The 20,256-nt window shown below is 40.8% G+C and overlaps 3 protein-coding genes across 6 annotated transcripts in view; 1 reads left to right on the top strand and 2 right to left on the bottom strand.

Moving 5' to 3' along the window:
* LOC115044001 (growth/differentiation factor 11-like) overlaps positions 1-6,603 on the bottom strand; it is a 23,736-nt gene extending 17,133 nt beyond the window's left edge. For both annotated transcript variants that reach the window (XM_029502817.1, XM_029502818.1), the window contains exons 1-2: positions 5,847-6,603; positions 2,820-3,341 (exon numbers count right to left, since the gene is read on the bottom strand). In XM_029502817.1, the coding sequence (XP_029358677.1) occupies positions 2,820-3,234 (415 nt within the window). In that variant the 5' untranslated portion in view covers positions 3,235-3,341; positions 5,847-6,603. The remainder of the gene's footprint in view (positions 1-2,819; positions 3,342-5,846) is intronic.
* Positions 5,846-12,654, top strand: LOC115044003 (leucine-rich repeat flightless-interacting protein 1). Of its 2 annotated transcripts, none has more exons than XM_029502820.1 (6): positions 5,846-6,273; positions 6,581-6,655; positions 8,818-8,856; positions 9,152-9,232; positions 9,385-9,468; positions 10,093-12,654. In XM_029502820.1, the coding sequence occupies exons 1-6, from the start codon at positions 6,175-6,177 to the stop codon at positions 10,609-10,611; spliced, it is 897 nt and encodes a 298-aa protein (XP_029358680.1). In that variant the 5' UTR covers positions 5,846-6,174; the 3' UTR covers positions 10,612-12,654. The 2 variants fall into 2 exon arrangements, with proteins under 2 accessions (XP_029358680.1, XP_029358679.1); XM_029502819.1 differs by having other exon boundaries at positions 5,848-6,273; positions 9,071-9,232.
* On the bottom strand, positions 12,361-20,256 carry LOC115044000 (advillin-like). 2 transcript variants are annotated; one of them, XM_029502816.1, is made up of 20 exons: positions 20,090-20,230; positions 19,855-19,964; positions 19,645-19,719; positions 19,232-19,428; positions 19,049-19,157; positions 18,854-18,964; positions 17,423-17,628; positions 17,229-17,307; positions 16,997-17,095; positions 16,755-16,908; positions 16,544-16,644; positions 15,824-15,961; positions 15,564-15,722; positions 15,275-15,454; positions 14,778-14,926; positions 14,510-14,654; positions 14,225-14,413; positions 14,079-14,147; positions 13,560-13,664; positions 12,361-13,205 (listed from the first exon to the last, which is right to left on the bottom strand). In XM_029502816.1, exons 2-20 carry the CDS (start codon positions 19,912-19,914, stop codon positions 13,092-13,094), a joined length of 2,439 nt encoding a protein of 812 aa, XP_029358676.1. In that variant the 5' UTR covers positions 19,915-19,964; positions 20,090-20,230; the 3' UTR covers positions 12,361-13,091. The 2 variants fall into 2 exon arrangements, with proteins under 2 accessions (XP_029358676.1, XP_029358675.1); XM_029502815.1 differs by having other exon boundaries at positions 12,362-13,205; positions 20,191-20,256.

The following is a 20,256-nucleotide window of genomic DNA, read 5'->3' as shown; positions in this document are numbered from 1 at the left end:
AAACTGTTTATGCAAGGCAATAATATGCCGTGAAGTAAGTTTTTCAAGAGTTTCTGTGTGTCATATTGTGTGTCAGCATCAGGACATCCAGGTACGTTAGACAGAAAGCAGGACAAGGTCTACAATGACAGTCAGAGCTTTGGTTGAAATGTTTTGGACAGGTGACAAATGGGAGCCTAGTGGGGTCAAATCATTAACCCACCTCAGGCAAAACAAACCCAGCTCCAAAATACACACTTTGGACAGACGCTCATGACAGCTTCACACATAAATCAGCATACACAAACTCCAACACTCAACACAATTCATCTGTTAATGGAAATGTATTTGTTGACAAAATATCATCACCACTCCTTCTCAAGGCTGCAAAAGAAAATGCCCCTGATGAACTGCTATTTAACTACACAACATGCTGTGTGGAGGGAGATGTTTTAGTATATAAAGTGTCGCACTATGATATAAATAGCTGTACTTTTCCATGAAATTTCATAGTAATTAGAGACCAAGAAGCATGTACCCTCTCAACCCCCACTGCGGCACCCACGTACCTTGAGTGAATACTAAGAAGCAACAAAGCAAGAACTGGCACAGGTCCAGTTCAGTATGTACTGTGTGAACCCACATGGCCCATCAAAGGCAGTGTGCACGACCGTGAAAGGGTGATTGGGTTCGAGGTGCGCAGGGAATAGTGTTTGAAGTCCTCCTTCTATCAGAGAGACAGAAAAAGGCACTTTTAATCCTGTGGGATCACTAAGGCGCCACAGGCAAAAGAGATGCACTCATTCTCTCAACTCTTCCATGAGTACCGGAGAAAAGAGGAGGAAGGAAAGGGGGCTAACGGGGAGGAATGTGGGGGCAGGGGGGAGGTGGGGAGGCAGGGGAGAGAGTGAAGGAGCGGATGATAAAAACTGCAGCTGACATAAAGAGATGAGGCAAACGGAAGAGGGAGGAAATGCTTTAAATATGAACGATCCAGCAGTAATATCAGTTATTAGGTCCTCTGATGATGCTGCTGTTAAAGTATGCAGTCAGCCACTGTAAAGCAGAATGATCACTTTGCATAGCGTTTTGTGCATGTGCATGTCCGAGCGTGTTTGTGCTCGTGCAGAAGGGAAGCGGAGAGCCAAAAACATAGTTTAGACGATTGTTTCCCTGTATTGTACTGCTAAGCATATTAACCGGTTTCATCTTCTCTTACAAGTAGAGCACTGCAAGCAGTGCACTGATCCCCACAGCTGTCAGCATATATCACAAATATAGTAAGGAAGGAAGGACATTATATATATATATATATATATATATATATATATATATATATATAGAGAGAGAGAGAGAGAGAGAGAGAGATAAATAGATAGTAACTCATAATCATCGCAGTGGTTTTCACTTGTGAGGTTAGCTTAGTAAGTTTCAGAGGAAACTATTTCATGATGCATATGAGGTGCTTCAAGCAAGTGCAGTTCAGCTTAGAAAGTGGCATTTACAGATGATAACTACTTGAAGAGCTTTAAAGGAAATGATTCAGATGACCTGCAGTTACAACTGTCAGCTACTGACAGAGACGGGTGGGGCTGTCAGGACAAGGAACAAGGTGTCAGCTTTACAAGATATTATTAAAATGTAGTCACTAATCATTAGATAGATAGCTGGATAGATAGGTAGACATGAAATAATTAAAGTCTTACAACACATCAACACATAAAGAGACAGTCCCCTGCACAGGCTCATCTTTGTTCGCTCTCCAAGAAAAGAAAGCTGATTATTTGGAGTGTGTTTCATGCGCCTTGTGCTGAATATATTACGTGTGTAAATGTTGTTGAACCCCGCAATTCGCCAAGAAAAGGTCACACACTCCCCTCGACGCTAAGTGATTCTGCGTCTTTGTGTACTCGTGGTAAAAAAAAAAAAAAAAAAAAAAAAACAGAGCTGCGCCTATAAACTTCGCATTTAAAAGGCAAGTGCGGCCGAGGGGGGCTGCTGCATGAGGGGAACAATAGTAGCTTTTTGGACACACTTTTTCTCACTGCGATGAACAGCAGGGAAACCGGTAGAGCCTCCTATAAAAGACCGATAGAGCACAGCTGCCAGGGTTCAACAGTAATTTTACAAAATGTCTCCAAGGGGCCTGCCTGCGGTTTATCTGTGGATTTATGGGAAACCATAAGAGGGCGAGCAAATTGTCAGTGGGCAATAATAAGGGGGCCTCACGACGCGATCATAGCAGCAGAATTTAGGGCCTTTATGTAAAACAGCACATAAACAATAAAGTCAGGCAACTGCCAGCCAAATGCCGCATTATCATTAATCATGCACTTGACTTTCCAGGGAATCTGTCATGCCTTTTAACAAACAAACAAAAAGGGCTCCCAAAGAGGGAAAGTTTGGGCATGACAGCAGCAAGGTGTAGTGAGGTGTTCAGCTTCTAAATACCAGACAGCTCTGCTCCAGCAAGACTCAGTCCTCCATCATCATGATCATCACCATGCAAACAAAAGTTCACCAGGCCGTATTGGAGCTGTCTGTTTCAGAGTGACAGGGCTCTTTATGCTGCTGATTATTGATCTATCAGCTCCTCGCGTTAATCCCAATTTTGACAGCTGTGGAAACAGCTGACCAGAGCCATTTGACTAATTTTATCAGCTCGCTTCAGATGCACGGAGGGGGGAATCCTGATCCCAATCTCAAGAAGTATGTTGGGCCAGAGACTTAACTGAACTGAACTCGGCAGGCCCGAGTCCCTTCAATCTATCTGCTCCGATGCAATTACGCACATGACGCATTTGGAGACAATATTGGAGAGTTGCAAAGCGATTACTCACGCTCGGAGGCCATGGTGATCACGGACTCCGTGGTGGCGTGGTACTCATCCTCCTCCATAAACTCATCCTGGGACGACGCGTCTCCCTGGAAGTCGTGATGGTCCAGGAGCTGCTGGAGCGGAGGCGCCTTGGGCAGCAGCTGATTGACCACCTCCCGGCTGATGTTGGGCGCCTGCTTCAGACGCAGTTTGCTCAGGATCTGGGACTTGATGGTCTCCAGCCTCAGCACTTTGCTCTGCTCCCTCCAGACGCAGGCGGAACACTCGTGGGCACCGGAGTCCTCGTCCAGCAGGGACAGCCCGGCGTCCGTGGGCGTCTCGCTGGCCGGAGGCAGCAGCAGATTGGGCTCATCGCTCCCCGACTGTCCCAGGGAGATGAGCACCATCAAGCACAGTAAGAAGTTGTACCTCGGCATGGCGATGCGCGGACACCAGAAAAAGCAACTTTGTTTTTCTCTTGTCTTTTTTACTCCCTGTATCCCGTTATATCCCCTCTCGGATGTGCGCCTCTCCTTGCCTTATCCTACAAAAGGCAGGGGATCAGTGACATGCATCTAATCCAATACAATCACCCCGAAGTTGCCTTTTTTGCAGGGGGAGCTTTGCAATAAATTTTCCAACCCAAAAGAAAGAAAGAAAAAAAAAAAGGAAAAAGAAAAGTGCGTTCCAGTGCGTCTCGGTGCGGGCTGTTTTGATTGAAAGTTACCAAATTATCTGTCTGATGAATGCATAGCCCACTCACATGTACTATAATGGTTGTTTTGTGGGTCTTCTGTACAATTTAGTCCATGGAGGTGTGTGAATGTGCAGAAGTGTCACTGAAAAATGTGCAAGTGCGGTCAAAAAGGGGCTCTTTATATATCTCAGCTGCCCCGTGTCGTAATCCGTCTCCATTGGCTAAGATTGCAACAAAAGGCTTTTAGGTCTGTCATCAAGTCAGGAGGGACAGAGCGAAGGGAGGGCGCACGCACTGTTCTGGGAGTACAAATGTTTTTACAGTGCACAAACAATGTCCCACATTAGAGATATTGGCCGAGTGGGATATTAGGATGATAATATACGGTGGCTCTCTGAACACGTTGTTATAAATGATTATGATGGCGTGTGGGTAAAAGAAAGCAGCATGGATTCCTCCGTAACTCTCCACATCTACCCACAAATCACACGCATCTAAATATTTATGGTGCAAAGAAAGTAGAAGAAAATCACTGAGTGTGACTTTTTTTTTTTTTTTTGGAGGCCCCATATGAAGCTGGAAAGTCTTTATAAGCTCTCCACAAACTCGGGGCTGCATTTTTTAAGCATTATTAAGGCGTGGGGGGAAAAATGTAAACATTTTAAAAATGGGTGATGAACCAGGACGTTTTGCAATTATGCAGCAGCAGGTCTGCATACTTTTAACCTGCTTATAAATGAATTATAGATCTAAATATTTGTGAAAATGGTAATCCAATGAAAGTCTCATACAGTCCCATATTGTCTCTATTTATTGTAATGGATGTGAAACCTTAAGTGCTATCTGAGTTATATTTCATCTATCAAGCCAAAGTACACACAAAATTCTTATGTTCTAATCAAATGTCTCAAGCTACAAACTATGCAGAGATATTGCTTTCATGAGAGTATACATGTTTGAGTAAAGTTGTAATCATTATGAAACACAGTCCCATAGTTGCCCCTACTACAGCAATGAGTTGTCTACAGTTACTGTGTCATCACTGACCCACTGGTGTCATCTGCTGGAGACAAACACAGCTGCAGCTAGAGTAGGTCATGTTTAAGTTATTGGTTACCATGGCTATCTGCAGTCACGAGCTCAATATAGATTGGACATTTACCATATTGTACTAATTTATTGCACCATTTATTGCACCAGAACTTAACCCCGAGTTTGCCAGACAAAACTTACAGGGCACACAGTTGGTGCTCATGTGCTCTTTGCTCAAATCTCCCTCCTCTCCTTGGTTCTTGTGCTGCAGAAGTCAGCTCCACAACAAATTTAATACTGATAATAATCTGTCAACCCCAGTAAACAGTTAATGAAGCTGAGAAGAATGAATTATTTCGTCATTAACTTTTTACAAACACAAAACCTTTTTCAGAAACAAACCAAAAGTTGTCCAGCTGTAAACCATATGGAAATTTGACTGATAGGATTTCTCAGTGTTACGGGATGACTCAGCCAACTCATATTCAGCGTAAACTACTGACCTCAAATTTCAAAATGCAATTCAACAAGATTCATTGCCCAACACAACCACTAACATTTGAGGAACAACCTCTATGGAATGCTGCAAAGCTAAACCCATGGAACGGTTAAATACAATAACCAAACTGCAGGAGTTCCAGTTTCTTTGATAAAAGGTAAAATGTGTCGCAAAACTGCATACATTTTAAATAAAAGCATTGCGGCACGTGTGATCTCACAAAATCCAACTGTATTATTAACGCTACTTATTCTGTGTATTGTTTGACCCAAGTTAGGCCAACCCTACATTAGAGTACATTTTAAATACTGGGGGGTATTTAAAATAACTACAATAACAACAAGGTAGGTATTCCTGAGGGGGCACAGCACAATGTGTCATAACACTCATAGTTAGCAGCACCAGCTACTTCAAAGAAAGAATTCAGTTAGAATCCATTAGTTTTATCTAGGTGTTTCAAGCAAGCTGCCAAACTGAGTGTCTCCCTAAAAAAGGTATAAATACCTCTTACTGAACAATTTTATAGGACTGTATACAATATGTGCACCAATTTAATGCTAGAGTTGGTAAAGGCTGGGCCTATTTTGACGAGATAATGTGCTTGGCAGCTTAATCTATACTATTGAATCATAATTCATTAGGTGATTGAACACAAAAACTTGTCAGCGACAACAGAGGTCAGATAAATGTGATAAAGTTGACTTTTTTGCCTTAAAATGCAGTTGTGTGGTGTTATGAGTAATATAAATACTCCAGCTAAGTAAGCCAGCACCTCAAACTACGTCTGAGTCATAATGACACATCCATCATGTGTTACTTACCTTCAGCACATGCTCATGAACCGCCAGACGCACCTGGACACACCTGGCTGCTCTTCCTCTCATCGATCCTTTTGACTTTTGGGGGCTGAACTCTAAAACAAACCGTTTACACCTCTCCTCCTCTGCTGGCTCGGACTTTCCCCGGACGTCTGGGCGGAGTGAAGGCGGAGGTGAAGCCAGTTTGGACCCCGCGGCTTCCGTAGGTCACGGCCTGGGCGTCGACGGAGAGCTCAACCGCTGCGTAGGAAACAAAACGCCAAACAGCACTTCAGTCGGAGCGTCCGGAGGTGTCTCTTACATAAACGAAGGCTTAATATAAACCAGCAGGATGCACTCAGTCGCGCTGGACAGCAGCGGCTCCCCCAAGAAGCGGACATTTTCCCGCGGACTGAGCGAGGACGAGTCTCTCCGCAGCATTATTAAAGAGGTGAGCCGGGAAATCACGACGCCCTCACCGGGGTGGTCATGTGCAGCTGAGGCTAACGCTAGCGGCCGTTTACCCCCCAATTTTGGCATATTTCTAGATTATGTACGATGTGAGCAGTATTGTGTTGAGTCATTTGGTTAAGGCTTTCCGACCAGCGGCTCCAAACGGCCATTTGTTTTGAACAGACCCGGAGCTTCAGACCACTTCCGCAATTATCAGCTAGCTCTGAGCGCCTCTGTTGTTGTTGTTGTTGTTGTTGTTGTTGTTTTGACTGTGTGACATCATATCTTTGTCTCCTCACCACCAGGCTGAGAGCTCCTCCAGGCGCCTGGCACGGAGCGACAGCCGGGGAGGCACCCTGAAGAGGAGGAGCGACAGCCAGGTAGGAGGCGGACCTCAGGGCGGACCTCAGGGCGGACCTGATGCTTGTTTATCTGTGTGCAGCGTCACTGTGCCCTGATTCAGACAGCATGCAGTGAAAGGCGCTGGTGCTTTAAATCAGCTATTACATTTTATGCTAGTTTACAGCTACTTGCATTACACAGCATTCATTTGACCACCGTGGTTAGTAGTAACTTTTCAAATAAAACGATTATGATATTATAAAATACATTTTGAGTTTTGATGGCTGAGCCTTCATGTCAGATTTCTCAGTTCGACTAAAGAGGTATTTTCCTTTTGAATTTCTTCCATAATTTCATTTAAATAACTATTTGTTATTTGACAAATAGCCAACAAGGCAGGCAAGGCAAATTTATTTGTATAGTACATTGAGATACACAGGGGTCATTTCAATGAGGGCAAGAGAACTAAGAGACCCACGAATAAGGAGTATTTATCCGCTGATCTCTGCGACTTAAGAGAGTGGAGAAAACTGTGAATATAAAATCATTTGAGATAATTTGTTTCCCTCATTTATAATTTTTCAAGAACGTGTAGTTATCTTGAGAACATTCAGGTCCAAAGTTGCTACAAAGCGCCACCCTGACCAGCTCGTCAAATATCTCAGATAATGTCATTCATTTATTCATTCATCTTCTACCGCTTTTCCATTTCTGGGTCGTTGGAGTGCTGGAGCCATTCCCAGCTCACTCTGGGTGATGGGTGGAGTCACCCTGGACAGGTCAACACACAGAGACAGAGACCAACAACCACTCACACTCAGACCAGTTTAGACAGTTCAGAGTCACCAGTTAAGCTAAACTTGCAGCTCTTTGGATGGTGGAAGGAGAACACGAGGCAACTGTTCGAACCACTATGCCTGATAATGTCATATACAGTATTATATTATTCACAAGATGCATGTTTTGTACTTTCATATTTCATGTGTATTTAACTGATAATATTTCTGCATTTTTACTCAAGTACACCTTTGAACTTGTATTTAATGCTGAATACATATACAGTATAAAAGTTGCATCACTGTAGGGTTAGGGCTAGACTCAGAGACCCAACTAGATCTCATTGTGTTATTTGACATGATAATCAAAAAGACCTCTTTAACATTTATTCGGAGAAAAACCAAACTCACATCCAGTCAACCCATCTTTTGAAAGAACTTAATGTTCCTGTTGGTACAGTGTGCTGTTTTCTTGTAATTTACCACTACTGAGGTAAATATTGTTGAAAATCTTAGAAAGTAGGGTAGGTGATTATGAGGTTGTTTTTTGAAGGCTGAGCTTCAGCTGTGTTGCTGGCCACTCCAAGCATTTCACCATACTTTATCACCTGGTATTTTGAGAGCTGTTATAAAAAATTGACATAGGTCAAAAGCTTTGTAGGGGATGACTATCACGTTCTCTTCTGGGTTGGTCTTTGCACTGTGACAAATTACTGTTGTTGATGTCTTTCTTCACATTTTTACATATTTTTTTTACTTATTATATCTCAATGCTGAACATCTGCGAGGTTGTTGAATTTCAATTAAACTAAGCATTTTAAATTCGTTTTTAATATCATGCCGTAAATTTTGGGACAACCAGCTCCATAGTGTGTGACTACCAACCCCAAGATAGGAATGGTTGTGTAACAAGTGCACAACATGTATTTGACTGTCCACATCTTTTGAAGAGAATAAGCTTTAAGGAGAGGGAGGGCATTTCATTTCTCTGTGTTGTTGATAAAGTTAATCTATGAAGGAGACTCTTTTTGATGGATTCAGATCAATCTGAAAGGTCCTACTCCAAACCTGTTCTCTCTGACAGTAAAAGGAATAAATGTAAGAACAGAAACACTCAAAAACCTTTATGATAATATGTCATAACAAGTGCTTTCACATCACTGTTTAATGCTCTCAAACTATCCAGTCCTTTGTTCTGCAAATGTGTCCATCATGAAATGAAATCCAAAAATGGTTATTGAATTTGTGAATTGTCTGCCACTATATGGTCATTTTCAGCAACATAATTTTCAAAACATGTTTTATACATGTTATTGTTGCTTTGAGTATATGAGAGGACAGGAATGAAGTTTTTCTATAACTATCATTAAACAGAAATAAGTTTACTAATAACTAACTTCCATTTCTCATTTTTCTGCCTCCAGCAATCGGAACAAGATCTCTTCATGGGACTCCCAGAAATGGTGACTATTTCTTACCGTTGTTGTTGTTGCTATTATTATAAAGACAATGGTGTTTATTAGTTTTTGATGAATAGTTCTTTAAATATGGAGGAGGTTTCATGCTTCCAGATGAGGCCTCCCACCTCTAAGAGCTTATCAAACACTTGCCCTCCCACTGACTGTCATGTGTTCCTGTAAAATTGCCCAGGCTGATTTGTATGTGTTTGTGGTGTAGCTGGAGCTGCAGGCCAGCTATGATGAGGTGGTGCAGGAGCTGCGTGGGCTGGAGGTTGAGAGAGAGGCTCTGTTGTTCCAGGTGGATGTCCTGCAGGACACGCTGGAGGGCGTAGAGGAGCTGCTGGCTGAGGCCCAGAGGGAAGCTGGACAGGCCAGTTTGGTATGTCCTGGCCTCACCAAAACTGAAACACATTTCACTTCAGTCACAAAAGAATTCATACTTCTTCGTCCTCACACATTCTAATATGATTTTTTTTTTTCCGAAATGTAAAATTTAAGTGTAACATCTCTGGTGTCACTCTTCATTTGTAGAAACTTGAGCAAGAGAGGGAGGCCAAAAAGAAGTTGGAGAGCATGGTCTGCTCTCTGATGGAAGAGGTTGAGAGATTAAAAGAGGTAATGTTATGGATGTAATGAGAACATTAGAAGAAACTTATGTAAATGTATTCCTTTAAATTTTTTAAAAATTGACTCAAACATTAAAAAAATAGATGTTGTTGCATATTATTACCACTAGATGGCAGTTCAACACAATGAGACATCTATTTTTGTGCAAAGTGTCCTTGCTAATTGGGAATGGTTGTCTAACTGTAGTTTACAAGCCATATTAAAAACCTTATCTTGAAATTCTAGTTTTGCCACATAATGAACAAACTCTGCAGTATTTTCAAAAAACACATTAAATTTTGCAACTGATTTTCTACAGCTGAGTTTTTTTTTTTGTGAAAACTTATTCCCAACACAGATGCGTTTCTCATTTCAGCCTAGCTATAGTTCATGCAGTATTTAATTAGAGCGTAAGCAGATGTTATTTACAGTGAAATGAGGTACTGGCTCAGATAGACTAGAGCATTTTAACGTTCCTTGCATTCATGTCACTCAGATTTAACTGATCAATATCAGATGAGTCAGAGGTATTGTCAGAAGTGCTCAGATTCCGTGCATTCATTTTCAAATGTTTCTATATTTGTATTTTATCTGAAGGGGCTTATGATTTATTAAACAAATTTCCCTTTGCAGGAGAGAAATAAACCTTCTGCTCCGGTGAACACACATGAAAGTGAAGATGAGGCAACAGGACAAGAACAAGCTGCGCACAGACAAGACAAAGAGTTGTCCCTCAGTGAACCTTGCAGAAATGCTCAAGCAACTGAAGAGATAGGTCAGGCTCAAGCGGCAGAAGAAGAAGGAAGTGGCGGGACAAAGCTGAGGAAGATGGTCAGTAAACCCGTGGCCCACATGCCTTCTCTTGCACTCAACAACGTTGTCTGTGAAGATGGGGTTCTCTGGAGGCCTTGTGAAAACGACATCAATGATGGGCGAGATCCTTCACCAGACAGAAACGACTCAGACAACTTAAGTGCCTATGAGGATGCATCTGCCGAGACCCCAGAGCGGGACATGCTCTTTCCAGGTAATAGCAACACTTTGGAGCTGCCTCATGATTCAGAAATTCCAGAGCAAAATCCAGACAACAACGTTCAGGCTGACAGCGAGTCCCAAGTCACCAAAGCCGCAGATGCTTGTGTTGTGGCTTAATTTTAATCAATTTTATCTACTGCTGGTGGAAAGGTCAAGAGTTAGCAATGATAATTTGATGAAATTCAAGAACTGTTTTTTTTTTTTTGTTTTGTTTTGCTCTTGAAACACAAAACAAAACATTGCAGCTAATGGAAATGCCCAAAGCTACTGTAATTAGAGCTGCAGCAATAAATCAGTTACATGATTGAAGTAAAATGGCAACTAGCAGCTATTCAGATAATAAATGAATCTTTTAGCCATTTTCAAATCGGAGGATTTGCTTCATCAGATACAATCAAACAAATCTCTTTGGGATTTGGACAACTGGCAGGAAATTAGCAATTTGAAACATTCCTATAGGCTCTTAAATTTTTTTGCTGGTTTAGTTGACAAAAAACAGAAAATCTTCAGATTAATTTGTAATGAAATATAGAGTAGAAATGTAAGATTCACAACAAAGATACTCAGGATCCACATAGTCTGCTAGCTGAAATTCCACAAATGCCTACTGTACTAATTTGGCAATTGTTTCTTAGTGATGTAATTGTTTTTGCTTTTGTTTTTTCTCTCCATACACATGGAAATACTCCATGCTGCTCTCACTGTTTATCCCTTTGGTCACCTTTAAGAAAGTTTATTTGTACGTTAATAACTGCCAAGACATACAGTAGGATTTAACTGTGTACAACATACAGTCAGCTCTCAGCATTTGAACAGTGATGTTGTTGTGTTACAGCTACTTTTGTTTTCAAAATCAGATAGGAAGTGAGAACTCACTGTAAAGGTTTATGTTATGTTTTACACTGGTCTTAAGATATGGATTTATTTTATTTTTTTTGCATAAGGGTAATACCATATTTTTACTGTCTATTATTCCATTTATTTTTGGATTCTTTTTCTACTTATTTCCTGTTTTATTTTGAAATTTTTGGGCAATTGGCTGCATTTGCACTTTTTCAAGTTCTTGTATCATGACAAAAATGTGTCTGATTACAGTAAAATCAACTTTCCCTTTACAACCAAACACATGACAGGAATAATCAGCTGAACTGCTGCAGGCAGTTTTCTCTGTCCGCATGGTGTTGCTGTACATTTGCACATTTGCAGTGAAACATGCTGTAACAAGTCTCTTTAGATGTCTTTGATTGATGTAGACTGTATTTTATCACTATTTCTATGTGCATTTTTACAATGTTCCATTTTGTCTTTTTAATGCTTGAGACAAGAAAAGACCCTTTCACCTTATTTTTTATAGTTTGCATGAGCACCTGGAATGAACATTGAGTTCAGCATTGCACAGTAGTTGATCTGTCGTTTATTAGTACACCTGCACGCAATATTTTCACACACTTAGATAAAAAGTATGATTAAAATTAGTTGTTTGCTATGAAAATTTGTGTGCAAAAATTCATCCTTCTGTCATTCGTGAGTTGACCTTTAACAGGGTAAATGTGTAATTTCAGTTCTGAAAGAACATATTCTCTCTTTTTTAAGTGAAAATCCTAATTTCAGGTAAAGGTTCTGCCATATGTTTCACAAAATATATTACTGCTGTCAGTTTATAGAAGTATGAAAATGCTGAATATTATGTGGCAATTTTTGGGGCTATCTGTTGTTTTTGTATTCTTTTATCACACAGGCCTGTTTCCAAACAATGCTGGTTCACATGCCAATACTTGGTTTACTGTTGTACCATTTGCCAACAAGACATTTTCTTGTTTATTCCCTGATAGGTGATTACATTTATAGTATCACTTTAGCTCCATCAGTCATTGAGCCTTCATATCACAATGTCTGGGAAAACTGCCTCCCTGATAATGGGACACACCATAGTGACCTTTGATATTCTGTCATGTAATCACATTGTTTTTGTGCTTCATTTTCAGACAATGCAAAAAAAATGTGTTTTTACTGTAATTCAGTGCATTATTTGGGTTTAAATATTTCTGACATGTCTTCAGCTTTGAATTGAATGTCAACATGTTACAGTAAATGAGATACCTTTATACTTGTACCTGATATAATATTTCAGACATATCCAAATTAAAGGTTTTAAATGCTGCTGTTGGTTTGTGATTTTATTTTTATATATATGTTGTTACCCAAAACATTATTTAACCTGCAACCCAACCTCGGATAAGCAGATGAAGATCGATGGATGAATGAACTATTATTTAACCGTACATGCTGTCATTTGGCCAACAGATGGCAAAATAGGTCTTTACCTAAAGGAGAAATATTAGTTACCAACATTTGGATTGCCGTTCTTGACTGAGTTCAATGTTAATAAAGTGCAGTCTCTGAAATATAAATATTTGTTACTCAGACTTGATAAAGTGAACGTTCATAATGCAATAATTCTGCTTTTAATAGCTGTGTTATAACTCGCAGTTAATACATTAATCACAACATGTCACAATATGTTAAATTAGGAAATAGATACAATAAGGGGAGAAAACAAAGTGAGGACTTATGTTGTCTCTGAATAAGAATCAGACTCAAAACATCCCTTTCTCTTTTTTCAAGTTCAGCTGCTTCCAGCGTGGCAGGTGTGCAAACTCAACTTTGGAGATCCCAAATATGTTGCTGAAGTCAGGCTCAGAGAGGTGTTTCTGAAAGGCAGCACACAAAACATAGTTAATGACTGAACAGGAAACCAACCAGGGAGAATATAACTGGATCCAACCTAACGCGAGGACTTGAAAATCAGTGGTGACACTTCATTTTTATGGGTGTACAATTTCCTACTACTTTCCTGGGAAGCTCCCAAGAGAGATTTTGTGCTAATTATATGGGAGAATATGGGGACACTCGATGAAACATGAATATGTGAAAAATATGGAAAATAAATATTTTGAAAGGCAATTAAAGTAATGTTTTCTAACTATTGGGGGGAGTGGGGGAATATTGCTCCAAGAAATAACAAACAACAACAACAACAACAACACACGCACACACAAACCAACCTCTTTCTGTGTGGGGTCAACACCTTCAGGCAGCTCGCTGGCGCTCTTGTTCACCAAAGTTTGAGGTGGGAAGGGCTGAAAGTATTCCTTACTTTCAACACAGTTCTGCTGGTGCAAATTCCAATTTAAAAAAGACAAGATCATTAGGTGATATCAGGCCATTAATATATCTCCCTCTCTTGTGACAGACCTTGTTCCTTTTGATGGTGATATGAAGGTTGGAGCAACTGCTACCTCGGAATATATTCTTCACATTAAAAATTCTTATAATTTAGCATTTTTATTTATTTATTTATTTTTCGACTATAATCTGCTACACAGAACTGAAAAGTAGAAATTACTAACCCTAAAAGAATCTTTGCCTAAGTTTACAACTGTCTAACCTCTTCACCCAAAGCACTGATATACAGTGGAATGGTGATGTCTTACTATCCAGTATCCAGCCTATAAAATGCACAGCGCTGCACGAGGAAAACAACAGTTTCTCTGTGGTAAAAAGCCTGAGAAATGAATACGTACGGTTTTAATCTCAACAGCCAATGCTGCTTCTCCGAACTCCTTCCTCAACTCCTCGTAGCTCTTTCCTTCCTAAAGGGAAGAACTATTTGTCAGCGTGTGTTTACCTCAGAAATAAACATGTTACATTAAAAAAACAAATCACTCACGCTCCACATGGATGGGTCCCAGGCGGTAAACCACCCAGTGAACGTAAGTGGTTCGAACCCCTGCTTGACCATGATGATGGGAGTGTCTGGGTCCCTGTCGCCCGGGTGGGTGCTCAGGTACTCTTTGCTTGTCACCACTGCTTCTTTTCGCTCCACATTGTTGGCCTCTTTGCCAATCCAGAGAAACACCTGAAAAGGAAGGTTTGCAGAAAAACTATTATTATTACTATTATTAATTTATTTTCAAGCTTTCTACATAGTTGTCACAAAAATGCCACCTCATACCTGGTCCCATGTGTCCAGGAGCATGACATCATCCTCACTGAGGTCTTCCTGCGTGAACTGAGTCACCTCTGTCACGATGAACCGGCCCGTCTTATTGGAGCATTCAAACAGACGCGGCTGGTGGTCTAAAACCATCTGCTGAAGTCTGCGGACACAAAAGGAGAAAAGTAATGGGAGATGCGTGTTTCCTGTTCACTCTGCCCTTCATGGTGCGGTTGGTTGGTGTGGTGTTCTCCCACATAGGCATTCACATCAGTATCTTCATTACCTCTTTCCATTTGCATATGGAGCTTTGCCTCCAAGCAACTCCCAGAATTCAGTAGATTCTTGACCTTCTGCAACAATCTCCTGTGGCTCATTTGGGCCGATCACAGAGCTGACCTCCTTTGCCATGGCCCTCTCGTCGCCACTTGATCCCTTGAAACAAATAATAAATTACGATTTGTCAATAATTTCATCATGCATTGACCTGGTTTTTGTGCACAAGGAAATGATGGTGTTGAAACAGGGAAGTACTTTCCCATTAAAATGCTGATATCTGATATATTATAAATGCTGTATAAAATCATTAAAATGCTCCTGACCACCATAAACATCTCATGAGACACTAAACAAAACTATCTGGATTTAGTAAGTGTCGGTTTTTATTTCAAGTAGCTGTGTATGCAAAAAATACATCCAGTCAGAAACTCAAAAAGAAAGATGCCTATCACATTGCGGCATCACACAGCTGTTTCAGTCGCTCTCTTATTAAAGTCATCTCACCTTTCCATACCACAGGTAAATTCCCGACTGACTCTTCAGTATAAACACATCATTTGAGTTCAGAGAGGTGGCCAGGGCAGGAACTTCAATGGCTTTAGTGTTTGATGGGTTGGAGCCGTGCACCTGGAACAATCTTATAGGAGGCTCTGGGTCAGAAAGTGCTGTTCTGGATGTGCCCCCCTTTAAGACAAAACAGAAAACAGAACCCAAAACAAAACATAAAACCACTTGAGGCGTGTGGAATCATCTTTATAAACGAAATCATTGTAAATGTGGTCAACGCTCGTACCTCAAAGATGACCATTTTACCCTTGAACATTGCCATGAAGTGTTTTGGTTCCTTGCCCATGGTTATTCTCACTTGGACGGGCTCACCACCATATTTCTCATCCAAGGCCACAGCCTGAAATGCCGAGGCTGCCCGTTCGTCCTGCGATGAGTGATTTCCCTGCAAAAATGATAAGTGACAATCAGAAAATCTGAAACAAGGAATGCTGAGCACATTTTCTCTGAGTGACTTGGAAAGAAACATAGTTTTTACATTCTCACCTGCCATATGTAGAGCAGGTAACATTGCTTGGTGTTAACCAAGTAAGTGTAGAGGATCAGGTAGCAGTCTCCGCCATAGAAATACCCATGGCATTTAGGGTCCACAGGTACAGGCTCCAGATTCTCAATCCTCCACACCTGGGTGCATCGAAAAGGTGAATGAACTGCTTGGAAACTGCTGCTGCAATCCAGAGGTGTCTGAGCAGTTGGCTCTTCTCAGGGAAATTCAATTCAGTGTGTAAGAATTGTGCAAAGTTTGTCGTTACATGGGCGGCCAAATGAGAGCATGTCCTTCTCTTCTAGTTACTTTTAGTTGTGTCCAAAAACATGAAGTCATTCATTACTCTCTGCTGATAATCTATGGACCTTTATGTAGGACTTTAAAATGGGCCCATTTCGCTCACTATCTTTATGTATTTATTTATTTTTTTTGTGTACTGGGCAGTTTGTCACTTGCATTACTACTAGTAGAGTGCACCACTCCTTGTAATGGTGCATTGTTGGAAACTATGAGGTCACTATTTAGGCTACAGTAACACTACACATTAAGATAACGCAACAAAATGGCAGACTCCATATATAGTACATCGGCTATAGCTTGGTGCTATCCTGAACTGTTTGAGCCGTTGATGCGTGAGAGTTTTTCATAATCACGATGTCACAATATTATCCAAAATGTCGCCTGACAAACCTGATGCTCCAGAGTTCATTGTCACCTACCTCCACTTGACCAGTGCCATCGTCCACCATTCGTGCCTGTGCAGCAACGTCTGGCTTCATGTGCATCAAAGAGGCATCGAATTTCTCCTGTGTGACGTGAGCTAGAGCAGATATGACCACCAAAAAATAATCATAAAGCAACAAAGTTTTTACACAAAGAAAGACCTGCTTGACCTGTCTTTCTGTGGATTTAGAAAACAAAGGCACGTACCCACTTTCCCTCTGGTGTGTGTACTGCCCAGCCCTTGTGTCTGGTCCTTTACTGTCCACCTCTGGAACAGCTGTTTGAAGACGGCTGACTCTGCCCCGTCATTCACCATCTCCACATTCGTGGTGATGGGATAGTTTTTGGCTTTGATGAATTCCTATAACGCCCAGTCACAAACAACAAAAGAAAGTAAATGCATTGCGGTGGACCAGTCAAACACAAATGAACAACGTGGAGTCACTCACCACAGCCCTGGTGAGAGCAGCCTGTTTTTCAGCTTTGCTTGCTCTCTTGCCCTTCCATACGAAAATCTTTGTCCCTCCTTGGTCCATGAAGTAGCAGTCCTGAAACCATTATCACTTTATATATACTAACCAGCTCATGAGAACAATATTTCATATTCAGCTCCTTGCATTTAGACATAATATGAGTTCTAAGTATTCTTTATTTAGTTTATCACTTATTGCACCAACTCACATCATGGTTGAGGAGATCCTGAACCAGTGGTCTGATGGCGACTTCTGTAACCTTCATCTGGCCGTTAGCATCAGACACACTGACAAAAATGCATCAATGAATGTCATTAGACAAACCTTTAGTTGAATATAAAAAATTCTCCCCACCAGTCCACGTGGGGCACTTTGGATAAGATAGATCAGGGAGCAGCTCACTGGTAAAGTGTCAGTTTGGCCTTATGCTCCTGGTCTGCAGTTTCATCTGGAGAGCTGTCTGTCAGCGCACAGGACCTTTCTCCGAGGAGATCGTTCAGGATGGACATGCTCTGAGGAGAGTTACCCTCTGCATCACCTTCAATCACCCTGATCTCTGCCCGACCACCTCTCTCTCTGTCTCGGATGTCTTTCGCCAGCAACATGCCCTGAAAATGACACAAGGACAAGACATTTTAAACACCTTTTCATAAAATTACACAAAACTAGAAATGGCATCATACATCTAAATTAGAGTCTGATGGTCTGGTAAAGCCGTAGTGATCCTAATGCACAAAGAATTTATTACTATAAATCACAGACATTTTGTACTATCAACATGGACTGTATTCGACAGCACAAAGTGTGATTAGATGAAGGGACCGTTGCATATGATCTGACTTATCCTTCGTAATAGTGACACAAAGTCCTGGAGGAAGTTACATTTCACAAACATGAGGCTCTAGGAGCTGCCAGGACATTGCATCTTTATTTTCCACTGATAAGACACTTTTTAGACTCTCTCAGAGGGTCATATGCAACACATTACAACTAAACTGTTCACAAAGTATACTTATTCTGCATTTCTATTGTTATTTTGAAGTGATACATTGCCCACAGCCTCTCCTAAATTGTTCCTCAAAACTTAATTATATTATAATTGGTTCTGAAAACAAATCAGAGTAACAAAGCAGTTTCACAAAAATAAAATTCAAATAAAGTGAACGTGACTGTTAAGATTAACATACCGTTGTGTTTGCTGTTCAGGAACTTGTTTTTGACAATGAAGCAATAAGGAAGTACTCAGTAAGAACTCTCCTTCATGATGCTCTTTACTTATCGAACGCATGCAAAGCTTTATTTATAACACAATTCTTCTGTAATGTGTCTCGCCCCGTAACACCATAGAACAGAGTGTTTACTAAGTCTCTGACAGTATGGACATAAAGATCTAATGTCCTGGCAGCTTCCAGGAGCTGATGTCTGTGACATATGAGAGTAAAGTACCCCAACCTCCATTGGACACTGGACAAGATCTGAACTACAGGAGATAAGTGGATAGGTAAATCAGAAAACCTGGATTATTATAGGAAATACAGCCTTTACAATAGTTAACTGACTTGTGTGTTTAGCACCCCAAAGACCTGAACGTTTACTCCTCACCGTACTACAATCCACAAAACAACTATGTGCATCTGGAAAATAATGCTGCACTGTTCGAGTCAGTTGGATTACAAGTTAGTGGTATTGTTTTGGTTGTTGTTTTGTTTGTTAAAGTCGTGCTCATGTAACGTCTTCCCAGACAATTTGAATTGAAAGAAACAAAAACAAAGCAAAGAAAAGAATTTTGCTCAGCATACACACGATTTGCCCAGGCAGCCATGAAAATCTTACTTTAAGCCTTTCCTGTTTGTTGCTCTTTGGTCCATTCCACTGAATGATCATTTTTCCAATGTCCACCAAAAACACATCTCCAAGGTTGAAGCTCTTCCAACTCATCTCAACCTGAAACAAATTAAAACACAAAGGACTCTTGCACTCTTTCCAATGTGCTATCATGTCACATAACCAGTGTGCATCTTGGCTCACCTCCTTGCCAATCACTCTTTTCTTCCCTTTGACATGAAGCAGCCTCTTAACATCATAGGTGTTGGTTTCAGTGTGTCTCATCCCTGATGCAACTCCTCCCTTTTTGTAACTAAAAAGACAAGGTCAGTATATTTTTGGCTTCTTTTGCTGCATATGGCCTGCTGTACCCACACATTCACTCACATTACTCCTAGTTTGAAGTATCCCCTGAAAGCATCAGACTCATGGTTCTGAACCTCACGATGCTGGACTGGAGTGGAGCCCAAAAATTCATCAAGCTGTATGGTGTAAACAGCAGCTGCCCCCTGTTCATCCTGAGAGGACTGAGAGCCGATCCAGTAGTGGATATCGTAAGACAGAGAGCTACCCATCTTCTGCGTCTAAAGAAACAACACTGTGTGGTTGGATGATGCAAAGATGAGGATGCTAACAGAAAAAAAAAAAAGAAGCCTGAAACCAAGTGCAATTTCCCACTGCTTACTTATTCAAAACACACCATAACACCAAAAGAGCAAAGTCTATAAAAACAAAGGCAGGCTTCACACAACAAACCTGCAGCCATGACACCCAAAACCACAGTGATTCATCAGACTTACAAACAGAAGTACGTAGCAGTCACCCTCATAAAAGTTTCCATGAGATTTCTCAGGGATTTGAACCAGCTCCATTTTCTGTTTCGCAGACAAGAAAATGACGATGATGACTCAAGTTGTAAAGATGTTGTAGTGAATTAATCTTAGACAAACAGGACTTTTGTTAAATGCCGCAGTACGCAGTAATTATTGCAAAAGCAAAAGTCACATTACCTCAATTCTCCAGATTATAATCCCAGGGCTGTGAGTTACTGCTCTGAATGTGTAGTCCATGTTGCTCGGATGAATTCAGTTACACTTGAACCCTTTTGTTCTTTGGTGTCCTTCCCGTGGAAGAGGAAATCAAATACCATCATGAGAAATCATTTTGTGCTGAAATGCCATCACACCACGCAGAAGCACTTGTTTATATTATTTATAAATTCATGTCTCCAGTTTTAATGCCTACCTTTTTCTTGATAAACTGCACAAGATTCATTTTATGTCCTGCTGAACTAGAAAGCTACAGAAAGTCCAAAAACCAAGTCAAATAATTAAAATGGTACATACCAGGTATCCTGTTTAAGATCTTATATGACCTTCAAACATCTGATTTCTCATGTGTTAGCAAAAGTC

This window comes from Echeneis naucrates, chromosome 5 (genome assembly GCF_900963305.1).
Source record: "Echeneis naucrates chromosome 5, fEcheNa1.1, whole genome shotgun sequence".
NCBI classification, from domain to species: Eukaryota; Metazoa; Chordata; class Actinopteri; order Carangiformes; family Echeneidae; genus Echeneis; species Echeneis naucrates.
The sequence above is the reverse complement of the archived record's forward strand: the minus strand, read 5'-3'. Positions and strand labels throughout refer to the sequence as shown.